The sequence below is a fragment of the Pezoporus flaviventris genome, unplaced genomic scaffold, assembly GCF_033815535.1.
Source record: "Pezoporus flaviventris isolate CSIRO_AGI_PZ_B2104156 unplaced genomic scaffold, CSIRO_AGI_Pfla_v1 ptg000009l, whole genome shotgun sequence".
Lineage (NCBI taxonomy): Eukaryota > Metazoa > Chordata > Aves > Psittaciformes > Psittacidae > Pezoporus > Pezoporus flaviventris.
Genome location: NW_026892557.1, coordinates 2,639,553 through 2,652,324, shown reverse-complemented (window position 1 = coordinate 2,652,324; position 12,772 = coordinate 2,639,553). Strand labels below are relative to the sequence as shown.

Here is a 12,772-nt window from a genome sequence, read left to right as displayed (position 1 = left end):
TGGGGCATCTTTGATAAGAAACTTCTTGGTTTTCATCATTCGTTCCTGTGCCAGTTTGTGCCTGAAGTGATGGGAGGTATTCTGCTGCCTCTATATGAGTGGTGTTTACTCCTAGTCTGTAGAGACCAGACTCCAGCAGTGTAAAACCCAGCCATTGGCTGACTGATATCTGGCAGTTTAGGATCCTGAGGCAAGCCTTTCCTCATTTTCCTGGGCCCTTGTGGAGACAGAGCTATAGAATCAGGGAAGTTATGAGCCGTAAGAACAGTCATCAAGCATCTTGCACTGCAGTTGCTTCTCAAGAGAGATCGTGGTGTATTCTCCTCTCTGCAGCCTAAGCATCCTGCCTGCAGAGCAAATGCTGAGCGTATCTGACACCTAGAAAAGTTGCTTTGGATCTGGGTGGTTCTTAATGCCTGTGGAGTAGTTGAGTTAAACATCGGGTTTCTACCTTAGTGAGGAGATGAAGAGGAGTTGCCTCTGGTGATAATGGAGGCCCCCCTCTTGTCTTAGGAAATGAACTGTAGCACAGCTAGAAAACAGTGTGTTAGAGGGTGTGTTAGCTAATAGTTGGCCATCTGGCTTACCAGGCTGAGAGATGCTGCCTTTTTCCTTGTTTTCCCTGCTCCAGGAGTTTGCCTGCTCTGAGCCAGGTCCTCCTGGGGACGATGTAGCATATTATCAGCACATTCCTTTCAGTGTTCTTGTTGGAGCTTTTCCCTTTTGCCTTGCTCCATCCTTCTTGGCTGCCCTATCCCTGGCAGTGTTCAAGGCCAGGTTGGACTGGGCTTGGAGCAGCCTGCTCTGGTGGAAGGTGTCCCTGCTCATGGCAGGGGGCTGGAACTGGATGAGCTTTAAGATCCCTTCCAACCCAAACCATTCTGGAATTCTTTGGGGTCCTCTTGACCTGACCTAAACTCTGAGGTATTTGAAATCCAGGCCCTATGTAAATGAAGCCAAATGGAAGGAAGCCTTTTAATGAAGCTTTGTGTGTCCTTTGTGTTGGACATTTCAGTTTTGCTTTTTATCCAACACAGCAGCCCTTGCAAGCCTGATAGTAGGTGAACTACTGAGAGGAAGTAGTGGGTTTGGCTTTCCTTTCCTGGCAGGATTGATGTGAAAATGTCTCTGCAAGGTGATCGATGGATCAGAGTAGTCTCTGTCCATATGTTATCATTGGGAAGTCTTCAGTTCTGCATCATTGGAAAACTCCATCTATTGAAATGGAGCTGAGCATGGCGCAGCAGTTGCAGCACAGACTAATTTGTTCTCAGGCACTAAGATGCAGGGACTGCAGGAAAATTAGCCTTTAAAATCCTGGCCTATCAATGCCAGGACCCAGCAGCACTATTCTGGCATTAAGGGGTTGATGGAGCTGGGTTGGAAGTGTCTCAGTGTCTGATTTGGTTCTGTAAATGGCATTCTGGGCTGGCCTGTTTTGCTGAAGGAATCACACTTCCCGTCTGGGGTTGAGCGGTGAGGCTCTTGTGGCTTTGTATTTGTTACAGGCAATGCTGTGACCACCCACCCGCTCTGCAGAGGCAGAGACTGCACCCTCTGGGACTCTGCATGAAGCAGATGAGCTGGGGAAGTCGTTGGCTGAATAAAAGTGGATTTTCAACAACTCAGCCACTGTCTGCTCTTCCCAGCAGCTCTGGCTGCAGTCCCTTGTGTCATACTAAGTGGTTCTTTTAACATCTTGCTGCCTGGAGGTCTCGAGTTGACAGTGATGCACTTGCTTTCCCAGGGATGTCTGGGTGGCTCAGCAGCAGGGATCAGGCAGTTTTGGCTCTGGAAGGGTGGTAAGAGGCAGGAGGATGGTTAAGGGGAGCAGGCACCGGTTTGCTAAGCCTGGTTGGAGATGGACGTTCTGCCCTTTAAGGGGATAGAGGAGCAGCAGTGTGGAGTGCTGCTCAGGGAGGATTGCCTGTGCAGTCTGTATTTTATATCGATGGTGGTGTGCTGTGGGAGGAGGGAGCCTTTCTCTTCCTTCACTTAATGGGGTATCAGTGCTCCTGGGTGCAAACAGCCCTCTCAGTACTTCCATGGGGTGGAAGAGCCATGGTGGCTTCTCTTTTGTGCCCTTGTGTTTTCCCCTTACACCTTTGCAAGCAGATGATGCAGGTTCTTAAGAAGAGCCATAACTCCCACAGAGACCAGGCTTCCCAGAATGGTTTGGAGTGTCCCTCAAAGTCTGGGTTGAGTTTGCCAGCCTGTCTCCAAGATATGTGGGGCATTGGCACTTCTCATCAGCAAACACTGCCAGGAAAGGCAAGGGAAAGAGGGGGGGTTAAGGAAGGGGAGGTATTTGCATGTCCCTCTTGCCAGCAAGAGCAATTGAAAGCAAATGCTTTCTGGTTTTCACATGCATGCATTTATGCCTGCTCCATTGTAATGGAGCTCCAAATTCGGAGCTAATTCTTCCATGCAGTGTGCTGAAATGTGGCTTTCGGGGGGGGAATAAGAGTATTGGGCATGCTTTAGAAAGGTGGATTTTACCTAAGGGTCTGTATATATAAAATAGATATAATTAATATATATTAATATATATATAATTTTAAAGACACAGCCTGAGAACTGAATTTAGTGCAGTAGAGGAGAGCATGATGGTGCAATGTTAACTTAACATGGAAGGATCCCTCTGTGCATCCCGGGAACCATGGTAAGGAGGGATAAGCACACCAAATGTGTTCAGCCTGACTTCTTCCATGTAATTTTAAGATTGAGAACTTCTCTTTTCTTTTCCCTGTAAGCAGCAGGTTAATATTTGAGGGTCAGTGCTTTTTGAGAGTACTGATAGGTCACTGTAATAGTTAATGTGAGGGGAGCCAAAGAAAGCAGAGCCTGCGGCTGAAGTGGAATCCAGATGCATAATGTGCAGCTGTGATTTTAGGGTTGCCTGCACTGGTGTGGGCCCTGGATTGGCAGGGAAAAAATGCAGGGAAGGGGAAGGAGAAGGAGCTGCAGTGTGTGCTGGGCTGTGTCACAGCTTTGCCCTGAGCTGGGGAGCCTTCATGTAAGAGCAGTGCAGGCCAGCGGGCTGTGGCGCTTAACGAGATGTGAAGTGTAGGGAATGAGCTGATGGAAAGTATTGCCTTGTTTCCATGGGTTTTCCAGATCTTCTGAGTTCATCCCCATCTCACATACCAGTTGGGAGGGTTTTCTGGAGGGCGGGTGATGATCTTTGGTACATGGGATGTGGGCTTGAGCCGTGCTGGGTGTTGCCTGATAGTACGGTGATGCAGAAGCAGTAATAGAAGCAGACTTAGAGATGGTTAAAATGGGTGGGATGGCATCCTTTCTTTCATGAGGTGTTCTAAGTAGAAAGATGGGAGTGTTTTAATGGTCTTTTTTATCTCTGGGTTTCAGCTCCCTGTAAAACCAAAAGAGCTGTATCAGACAGAACAAACAAGACTTTTGCCCTCTGCAAGAAGAGCCTTTCTCAGAAGCTGTCCATCCCAAACAGCATTAACAAATTGCCTGATTGCAGCTGGCAGCCTGATAGGAGCCTGATGTATAAATGGGGTGACTTTGTCCTCCTTGGGAATTGCTCCTCTTGCCACACAGTGGTGGGTCAGATTGACAGGAAAGCTCTGCTGTCTGTTGGCTGGCGTCTGGGCTCGCCAGCGCTGCTGGAGTCAGCAGTACATCAGCTCTGCTCACAGGCAGCCTGCCTGGGAGGAGACACGGGCTCCAGCCCTGCAGACCTGGAGCTGGGATACAGGCAGCCCCATGGGACAGTCTGGGACCTGTGATTGCCAGCAAGGGCCTGTTTGGCTCGATGCGGTATTGATAGTGCCTGGTGTGGGATGCTTAAGTAGGTTCTGTGCTATTAGAGTGCAGGTGACACAAGCTGGTCACTGTTTAATTGCCAAAGTTCAGCTACAGAGACCACACATGATGTCTGCTTCCCTCTCAGTGATGGGCCAAAGCAGGAGCTGGCATAGAATGATGTATTTCACTCCACAGTATATACTATGTACTTGCTTGTCGGTGTAAGCTGGGAGCTCTGCTGCTATCCAAAGCTCTGTCTTATTCATACACTGCATCTTCTCCTGCCTTGGTTCTCAGGCTGCAGCCAGCACACCACAGCTCCCTGATTTTGGGGCTCAGCTCCCCAGAAACAGTTGATTTGAGTTCTGCTGCTGTGTTTTCTGCCCTGAAGATGGTCTGGCCTTTTGTTCCCACCCTCAGACAGAAGCATTGTGTACCCACAGCTCTGGATTTGTTCTTAGCCCTGGATCCAGGGTGCTCCTTTTGTATACCTTGTGTTGATCTTTGTATCTGTGCTAACCCTTGTTCCTTTTGCTCCTTTGCCTGTTTCAGTTCCTACTTGTACGTCATGTCTGTGCTTCCATTTTTACTGTGGGGTGATCAAAGCCTCTGGGCACTGTGGTAATCCAGTGAACAGGTACACTTCTCTGTGGGTTTTAAGTTAAAGGGATGTTGGCAGCTTAAGAAGAATGCTTTTTAATATGACATAATCCCCCCCTTTCCACACCAACATGCCAAATGATTGAAGCATAAAGGAATCCTTAACCATCTCATTTGCTTCCCACCTTCACAGTGCTCACCTGCTTATTCTGCCTGCTTGGACAGCAGAAACAGGCTCAGCACTTCCTCATGCTCTGCCCTCCCAAGGTTGGGATGAGTCCAAGACCCTGCAGGGGAATGTTTGTTTCCAGAAGAAGCACTTGGCTGTAGAACAGGCACTCAGACATCCCTGGTACTTAGGTCTTGTAAAGGCTTGTGTGAGGTTCCTCAGGTGCTCAAATGCCTCACTGAAGGAGCAGGGGACACATTTTGTTCTGGTAGATCCTTTGGTCTGTCCCTTTGATTCCTGCCTTCAGGATTCAGTTGAAGTCATTCCTTTTGCATTACAGGAAGCTTGATTTGACTTCCGTGTCAGTGTCAGAGCTAGAGGAGAAGTGGGTATTCAAGGCCAAGATAGCAGTACTGGACACCAGAAGTCGCTGAGCTGAATCTAAGAAGCCCTGTTGTCAGTTCACAGCAATTCTGAGAATCGGGCCTCTTCTAGAAGGGAGAAATAGGAATCTGGGATCCCACATTCCAGGCCACCACGCTGAGAAAGTTTGGTGATCTTCCATAAGCTAAAACACTTTATGCACCACCATATAGATGCTCCTTTATGAGAACTTCCTTCAGTGCCATTGGTATCCATTGGCTGCCCATTTCATCTTCTGGCTTTCTTGGATTCCCCTGCAGTGCCCAGATGTTGCTTTTCCTAAGGAGAGTTCCATAGGTGATTCACACTTAGTCCTATTGCCATTCTTAGTCATGGTTGCCAATTTCCTACCCTGAAACTGGGAAAATGTGGTTTGGGAAAGGATGTTGCCCTCTGCTCTTCAATCCCTGCATTTGCCAAATGTATTGGAAAACTGCTTTGAAAACCTTCCTTGTATTTGCCTCCTTCTTTCCCCAGGAACAATGGGAGAAGCAAGTCAAAGAGGAGGGGACACCTCTGACCAAGTATTACACTCAGTGGAAGAAACTGAGAGAGAAGGAGATACAACTGGAGATCAGTGGCAAAGAAAGGGTAAGGATGGATGGAATACCCAACTTACTGAACATCATCTGTGCTATGGGAAGGCAAGGGAGCCATTCCTGGCAGCGGGATTGTGGCTCATCAAACCCAGCTCCACTGCTGTGAGCTGAAATGGGCTTGAGCTGCCTGAATGCACAGGCTGGGCATTGTTAGACACAGCATGAGTGTGGCTGGACAGCAGCCTAGCTGGTGCCTTCAGCTCCCTATGGATTTGTCTCGCTGGGATCTCTAGGAGTGTCCCCTGCGTGCAGCCTGTTCATTTGCCCAGGTTAACAGGATAGGTGGGACAGAAAGAAGTAGCACTAGGGTAAGTTTCCCTCTGTGTTTAAGCTCATGCAGTTCAAGAGCCATTGGTACAGCAGCCTTTGTAATTCAGGGCTAGGAAGCTGAAGACAGTAGTGATAGAACAACTGTGTGCACTGGCAGGGGTAGGCTGGGTAACAGATTTGGTGCTGTCTGAGCAATGGGGGCAATAGCCCCAGTGGATGGTACTTTGGGAGCAAGCATGTGAAGTTTAGACTGTGGTACCCAGAGTTCCTGTTCTGTGTGTGCAGTCAGGGGCCTTCTCACATTGCTTTGGGCAGTTTGCATCATGTCTTGTGAAGCAGAGTGGGTTAAGAGCCTTTAGCTCTTCTTCCACCTCTGCAGAATGTGATTGCCATGCTAGATCCTAACTGCAGGAAAGCAGGGAGGGGAAGATGCCAAGGGAATATTGGAGATGAGTTCTGTCTTTCCATATCTCCCTGCTGTGAGGTGGGAGTTGCTCTCTGGACATGGGCTGTTTCCCACATCTCCTGCCCAAGGGAAGGCTCCTCATGGCACTGTGCTCCCTGATGCTGGGGGTGGGAGCTTGCCTACATTAGGAGTCTAAAGGAAAGCTGTCTGGATGCTAATGCAGTGCAAGTGGCTGAGCCAGGCTCTTGGCCAGGGAGCAGGAAATAGATGTACTTGGTGCCTCCAGTGTATGGTGGGCAACAATTAAAATAATCAATGGGCCATGAGGATGATTGGCTCTGGGAGAAGGAGGACACCTGGGAGAGCCTGGAAACGCTGAGGATTGTGTGCCGGCCGGAGATGAGGCTGAACTTCCCTGCAGCAGCCATAGAGGGAACAAAAAGCACTCTGGTTTTCTGTGCAAAGCCAGCAGAATGTGGCCTGTGCAGAAGGGAAATTGGAGGTGGGGGGGAATGACTAAGAAGCAGCAAGAAGTGATGGGGAACTGCAGCTCCTTGGGGTGTCCGGGACCAGCTGAGGTGGTGATCTCCCCTTAAGGGGCTTTGCTTTCATACAGCAAGGCTCAAGAGGGTGACTTCTGAAACCAAAAGCCTGAAGGGCAGTGACAGGGCCTTGGTTTCTCATGGAGAAAGGGGGCTGAACAGATCAACTGCAGAGAGACAAGGCTGTGCAAGGCCTGTGGCTGCCTGGCAGCTCTGCTTGGTGAATGGGGCTGTTGTCTCTCTCGGTGGGGACTGCTAGCTTAATGATGCAGCATTGTGAGCCCCAGCAGGAGAGTGAACACCATGAGGCCCATTAGGGCTGGGAAAATCCATGTCCCATTAGCAGCCATTCGGGGGGAAGAAAAAGTAATAACAGCAAAAATAGGCCTGGCTCTGAGCTGCTGGGAGCTGCAGCTTGCCTTCTGTAACAGCACTGACCCTGCCTGCCCATTCCATTTGCTTTTCCCAATGGTTTTTAATGGGATGTAGGCTACTCAGCTTCATGAGGCTCAGTAGATGGTAACCCTTTAGCTGGGGATTAAAAGGCTGGCCCCCAAATTACCTTATTAGTGCTAGAGGGTGATGAGCACAGGCTGTATCTGTGAGCTGGGCTCAGTACAGGTCTCATTCCTGTGCTTTATGATCCCTATAGCTACAAGGGTTTCCTGGTGCCTTTATTTCGAGGTGCCCGTCTCGAAGGCACGTCTGTGGGGTCTCAGGAAGTTGGAGGTAGCACAGCTCAGCACGATTCAACACCAGCTCCTTTTTAAGGTGCTCAGGTTGAGTTCCAGCAGTCCTGATGGAATCCAGAACTGTGAGCTGCTTTGGAAACGGGGACTTCTCATAGGCAGTATGAAAATACAGGGAAGTCCCAACTCACAGCCTCTGCTCCCTGCTGTACGTGCCCCGCTCAGGATGCGTGAGGAGGGAGGATGAGACCTTGCATGATTTATGTGTTTCATTTACTGCTGCTGGGAATGACCGGGGTGCTGGAGAACAGAACCGGCCAAGAGGGACGTGGGCAGTTGATGCAGCAGTTGTTTGTTGTCAGAACTGGGTTTCTGCTGCTGTTTGTGATGCTTTTAAGCTCAACTGTTTCCTGCTTAGGCCGAGCTGGACTCTGTTTAACTGCTGTAGAGTGATAGCTGCCAGGGCTCTGCAGGTAGCGTGGCTCAGGGCACAGAAGAGGGCCCAAAGGTGCTGCCTGTGACTGGGATACTTCAAGTTACATGCCAGAGCAAATGAGAGGAGAGCAGCACGAACCTGTCTGGTCCACTAGAACTGGTAGGGGCTAAGGGAAATGTTTTCACCCTGGAAGGTCCCTTGCTCCATGATGGAGCTTGCTGGAGCTATATAAACCACCCTAGGGCAGTGGATGGGTACAGCTTAGGTCAGCTGAAGGCAGCCGTTTGGCAGTGACTCTGGATTGCCCTTGCTGCATTTAGCTTCCCAGGTCTCTCCTCTGGCATGCACAGACTTGTTTGGAACAAGCTGCTTTCTCCATGCACCTCCCCAGCACACAGGTCTCTGGGGGGCCAGTGGATGGAAAGGCATCTCAGAGTGGAAAAGAGCAAATATTGGCTGGGGTTTTGCTCCTTTTCCCCTTTCTCTGGCCAGCCTCTGACTTTCCATCCTGGTGCTGCAGGTTATTGCTTGTAAGTGCTCAGCTCCCACAATCAATATTGCCCAGCTGGGGACCATCACTGTGAAACGGGCTGGGAGAAATTGCTGCAATTGGCTGCAGGAGCAATGAGCATCTCCTGGCTCCCGTTGTTTCTTCCCTCTATCCCTCTTCTGTCTTCCTCTCTGCTGAGAGACTGCTTTGTGGGCTATTCCTGCCGGGGGGGGGGGAAGCTCATGGGAGGGTTGGAGTGGACGTGGAGCGTGTTGAGGGGTGGTCTGATGGGTGGGAAGAGAACAAATGAGTTATTACTCGCAGGGTGAGTGTTTCCAAGCAAGCTAATGTGTGCTAATGCCTGAGTGCTTCCCAGGAGGTGTGCAGCCGGGCACGGGCAGGGCAGCTGATGCTCACACAGCACTTGGGATTCAATTTGCATTCTGATTATCTTTGCCCTGCTGGCCTGAGCCCTTGCAAGTAAATCCTCCTCCTAATCCCCCTCCGGAGGGGTGTAAAGAGCACCGAGGTGGTGTCAATTGCAAGTACTTAATGGCATTGATATTGGCCTTGCTGCAGCAGCAAGGCTCTTGGCCCATTGAGCTCCATAAGGGGTAGCCATGGTGTAGACATCTTCAGCACGTTGGCATTTAACTGTGCTCAGCTGTCACAGCTTTTGGGCTTGGAGGTGACCAGCACAGTCTGGCTTCACTGGGCTTGGCTACCCAAGCTCGCATGGATGCATGGCTTTGAGTCCAGAGATCTAGGACAGCTGGATCCATTGCTATAGATACATCTATATCATTTTTATCCATGCTAAGGTATCAGCAGGAGATGGCCCATTAGCAAAAGTAGTTTATTAGGTAAAGATCAATAGAGCAATGGTGCTTTGCATGTATCAGTCACCTTTGTAAGGGACTCACAGAGCTGTGGCTCTCCTTGTTGGCAGCAAGCACACCCAACTGTTCTTGGCACTGTGGCTTACCCATCCTGGGCAAAGCCAAGTTCCTGTGTCTAAGCTCAGTGATTTAGGTTTAAAATTAAAGTTGTTCTTACTGGTGGTTTTGGCTTTTTCCAGCTTGAAGACTTGAACTTCCCAGAAATCAAACGTAAGAAGCAAAACGAAAGCAAGGAGGAAGATAAGAAGGAATTCAAGGACCTCTTTGAGCTGGACAGTGACTCTGATGAGGAGAATGCTGGATTCCCTATAAAAGGTATGGGGCTGGGCATGCCTTCTCCTTGTGCAGAATTCTCTATGATGTGAGTCAGTATGGGCTTGCCCTAATGGGGTGCATTGCTGGCCATGCTTGCTTCAAAAGATGCTCTGTTAAGGAGAAGAGCACAGGATGATGATGCTTTTTGGAGGCATTTTAAAGTGACAAGAGGTGGTTGGGAGGGTTTTATCCATCTCTAGCTCTACTTTATCAATCCAGCTCTTTCTAAAGCCTTATTTCCTGCATTAACCTTTTCTATACGTGACCCATAGTCTCCTCCTCTTAGCACTTTATCACACACTGACTTCAGCATCACAGCCCAAGAACCGGGGGATGTGTGGCTGAACACAGACCCTGCTTTCAAAGGCTTCAAATTACCAGCCATAGGTTCATATCCTAATTCCCAAAGAGTGAGTTCTCCTTCTTGTCCAGGTTCTGGGTTGAAGTTTCACCTTGGAGAACATAAAGGTGAGTGGAGAAATCCATGTTTCGTTTCCTCACCTATGGAAGAGGAATTAGACTGTTCTAGCTGACAGCAGTCTTTGCTGTCTACAGCAGTGCAAACAAGAGCTATCAGAGGGGCTGGCTATCAGAGCAGGATCTTTGATGGAAGAATGGTTATTCTCTCTTTCCATGCACTTCTGATTGATGTGTGTGATAGTGACTGCAGGTGTTCCTGACAAGCCAAGAAAGGGTCTGTAGGGAGAATGGAGGATCTCACTCTCTGGCTGTGACCACGAGAGGGCCACAGTAAATTGTGGAACCTGCCTGAGACGTTGGTGTGATCTGAGGCCAAACTTAGGTGTTCTGTTTGTGGTGTGGGATGTTTGGGCCATCACAGGTACACACAGTAGCGTGACTTGGAGAACACTGAGTTTTCCTGTTTGGAGATTTAACCTATGGATAAAGTCTGTGTGCACGTTGTAAGGTGTGAGGATAAACCTCGAGGCTTAACACAGAACCGGTGTCTCCCTCACAGGAGGAGGTTGGAAAGCTCAAGGTTGGGGGCAGATGACCCAGCAAAGAATAGGGGGAGAGCAGAAGCGAGCTCATGACTGAGAGATCAGTGTGGCATCAAAATGAGTTGCTGAGATAGATCCTTGAGATCTGGGGTTGTCCTGCCTACTGTATGAGTCAGTGCCTTAGAAGAATCAGTGGCTTCTATAAGGGCAGTGATGACTGCAGCTCGGAAAGCAGGATGCTGTGATCCAGGGAAAACCAGGATCTCTTCCTGTGCCTCCCAGGAACTGACTTTATGTACACTTGAGAGGTTTCTTGGACTGATGGGGTTCCAAATACCCATTGGGGGCATGTCTGTGATGAGTATACACCCCCTACATGTGCTTCTGTTACCTGTCCATGAGGTTCTTTGGCAGCTTTAAGGGCCTGACATATATTGTGCAGAGAGTGCAAGTGAGGACTTGAGTTCCATGTGATGCCAAAGGGCATCCCTGCTCCATGTCTGCATGCCAGAGCTGTGGTACCTACTCACTGCTGCCTTTGCCATCCAACATTCCTGCCTCTCCACAGCCTTTGTTCCCAGCAGGGTGCTCTCTGGAGAGAGGGAGCAGGCCCTGAAGGCAGTTTCCATCTCAAGGAGCAGCTGTGCTCAGCCCCACCATGGGTCCTGAGGCACTTAGACAGCACTGGCTCTGCACCATAGCATAGGGGGAAGTCCCCTCCGGGCTGTGGTGTGACTCCACAGTGGGAAAGGGATAGGGAACAGGGAGGCTGGGAAAAGCGCCTGTGTCTTGGGAGATGCATACAATGAGCTCTTGTTCTTGCTCTGTGTGGGGTGTGAGATGTTCTCTGCCCTGCTCTGTGTTCAGTAACTGTCAGGGCTGGCTGCAGATGCTTCAGTTTGCTGCTGAAAGGAATATAGCTGTAAAGCAAGGAATAGAGCTGAGACTGCCCAGTGATGCTGACCTCCTTGACAGGAGAGACCTGTTCCAAGCCAGGCTGGTGCTATGAAGGTATCTGTGACATTGATGTGTCAGGGGGGTTTGGGAAGCCCTTCTGACACAAGACTACTTCCAGACATGGGCAGGAAGAGGTGGAGCTGGTGGGCTATGCCCTCTCTGCTCTAGGAATGGAAGCAGGGGCATGGTTTGGGAATGCCAAGGTTGATGTGGGAAAGAATAGAAGGCTCCTTGGAAAGGTCAGCCATACCCAGAGGTGTCCATGCTCTGCTCAGTAGCAGCAGCACCCAAAACTGTTCAGAGTTCTTACTGGAAAGAGCCAGTTCCAGGATCCTGGAAAGGAGAGAGGGAGGGACCACCGGAAAGGAAGGAATTCCTGGTAGAAAAGTCCTTGCTGGGTACTTGCATTGGTTTGTTGCTGTAATTCATCCTCTTGGGCAGCCCCACGGGTTAAATCCATGAGGACGGTTCCCTGGTCTGGAAAATTCTCTTCCCCCTGATGGTTACCACATAGAAGTCTGGATTTCAGACCCTGCTGCTGGTGCAGCAGCATCCTGGCTCTCTGGTGGGATGCTGGGTGCAGAGGCACAGTGAGAATGGCTCCCATGTCCCCAGCCACAGCATTGGGCTTGGCGGAGTTGCCTGTGTTAGGATGTTGTAGTTGTTTTGGCCTGCCACATCCAGACCAGATTCCCAGGAGTGGAAAACTGCCTGCTGAAAGCAGGGAAATCCTCCCTTTGCTGTTATTCATCTGCTGTTCAAAGCCCCCCTCACCTTTTCTTCTGAGTTGCGTGAAGCATTGTATCAGTGCAGGGTTGATTTGGGTTTACACTGTCCCTAATCCCTATGGAAGAGAGGTCTGGAGGGCAGCTACAGTCCTTGGGTTAACCATTGCCAGCCAAAACATCTTGCTCATTGACTAACTTGTACCTCAAAGAGCTTTTCTTCCAGCAGAGCAGGCTTCTGAAGAGGTCTTTCCAATCCCAAGCAGGGAGTGAATGAAGGGCTCCCTATTCTCAGGGTTTGCCATCACTCATTCCTGGCATCACCAGCAAGTCAGTGGTGATCCTGTTGTTTTCCAGCAGCACTGGTGCACTTGGGCATTACCTTCCCTTCTGTTCTGAGCATTTCCCCTCCTTGTCCACCCTTGCCTCTACCATCCTCATCCATGCTTTAGCAAGGAAAGGAGACGTGCTGCATTCCACCCCAGGGGATGGTCACTGGTACGGTGGTGTTTGCAG

General features: G+C 49.9%; 1 protein-coding gene across 2 annotated transcripts in view; it reads left to right on the top strand.

The window, feature by feature from the left end:
* NOC2L (NOC2 like nucleolar associated transcriptional repressor) overlaps positions 1–12,772 on the top strand; it is a 45,597-nt gene that overhangs the window by 26,454 nt on the left and 6,371 nt on the right. For both annotated transcript variants that reach the window (XM_061450205.1, XM_061450203.1), the window contains exons 16-17: positions 5,444–5,557; positions 9,477–9,612. In XM_061450205.1, coding sequence (XP_061306189.1) covers positions 5,444–5,557; positions 9,477–9,612 — 250 coding nt within the window. The remainder of the gene's footprint in view (positions 1–5,443; positions 5,558–9,476; positions 9,613–12,772) is intronic.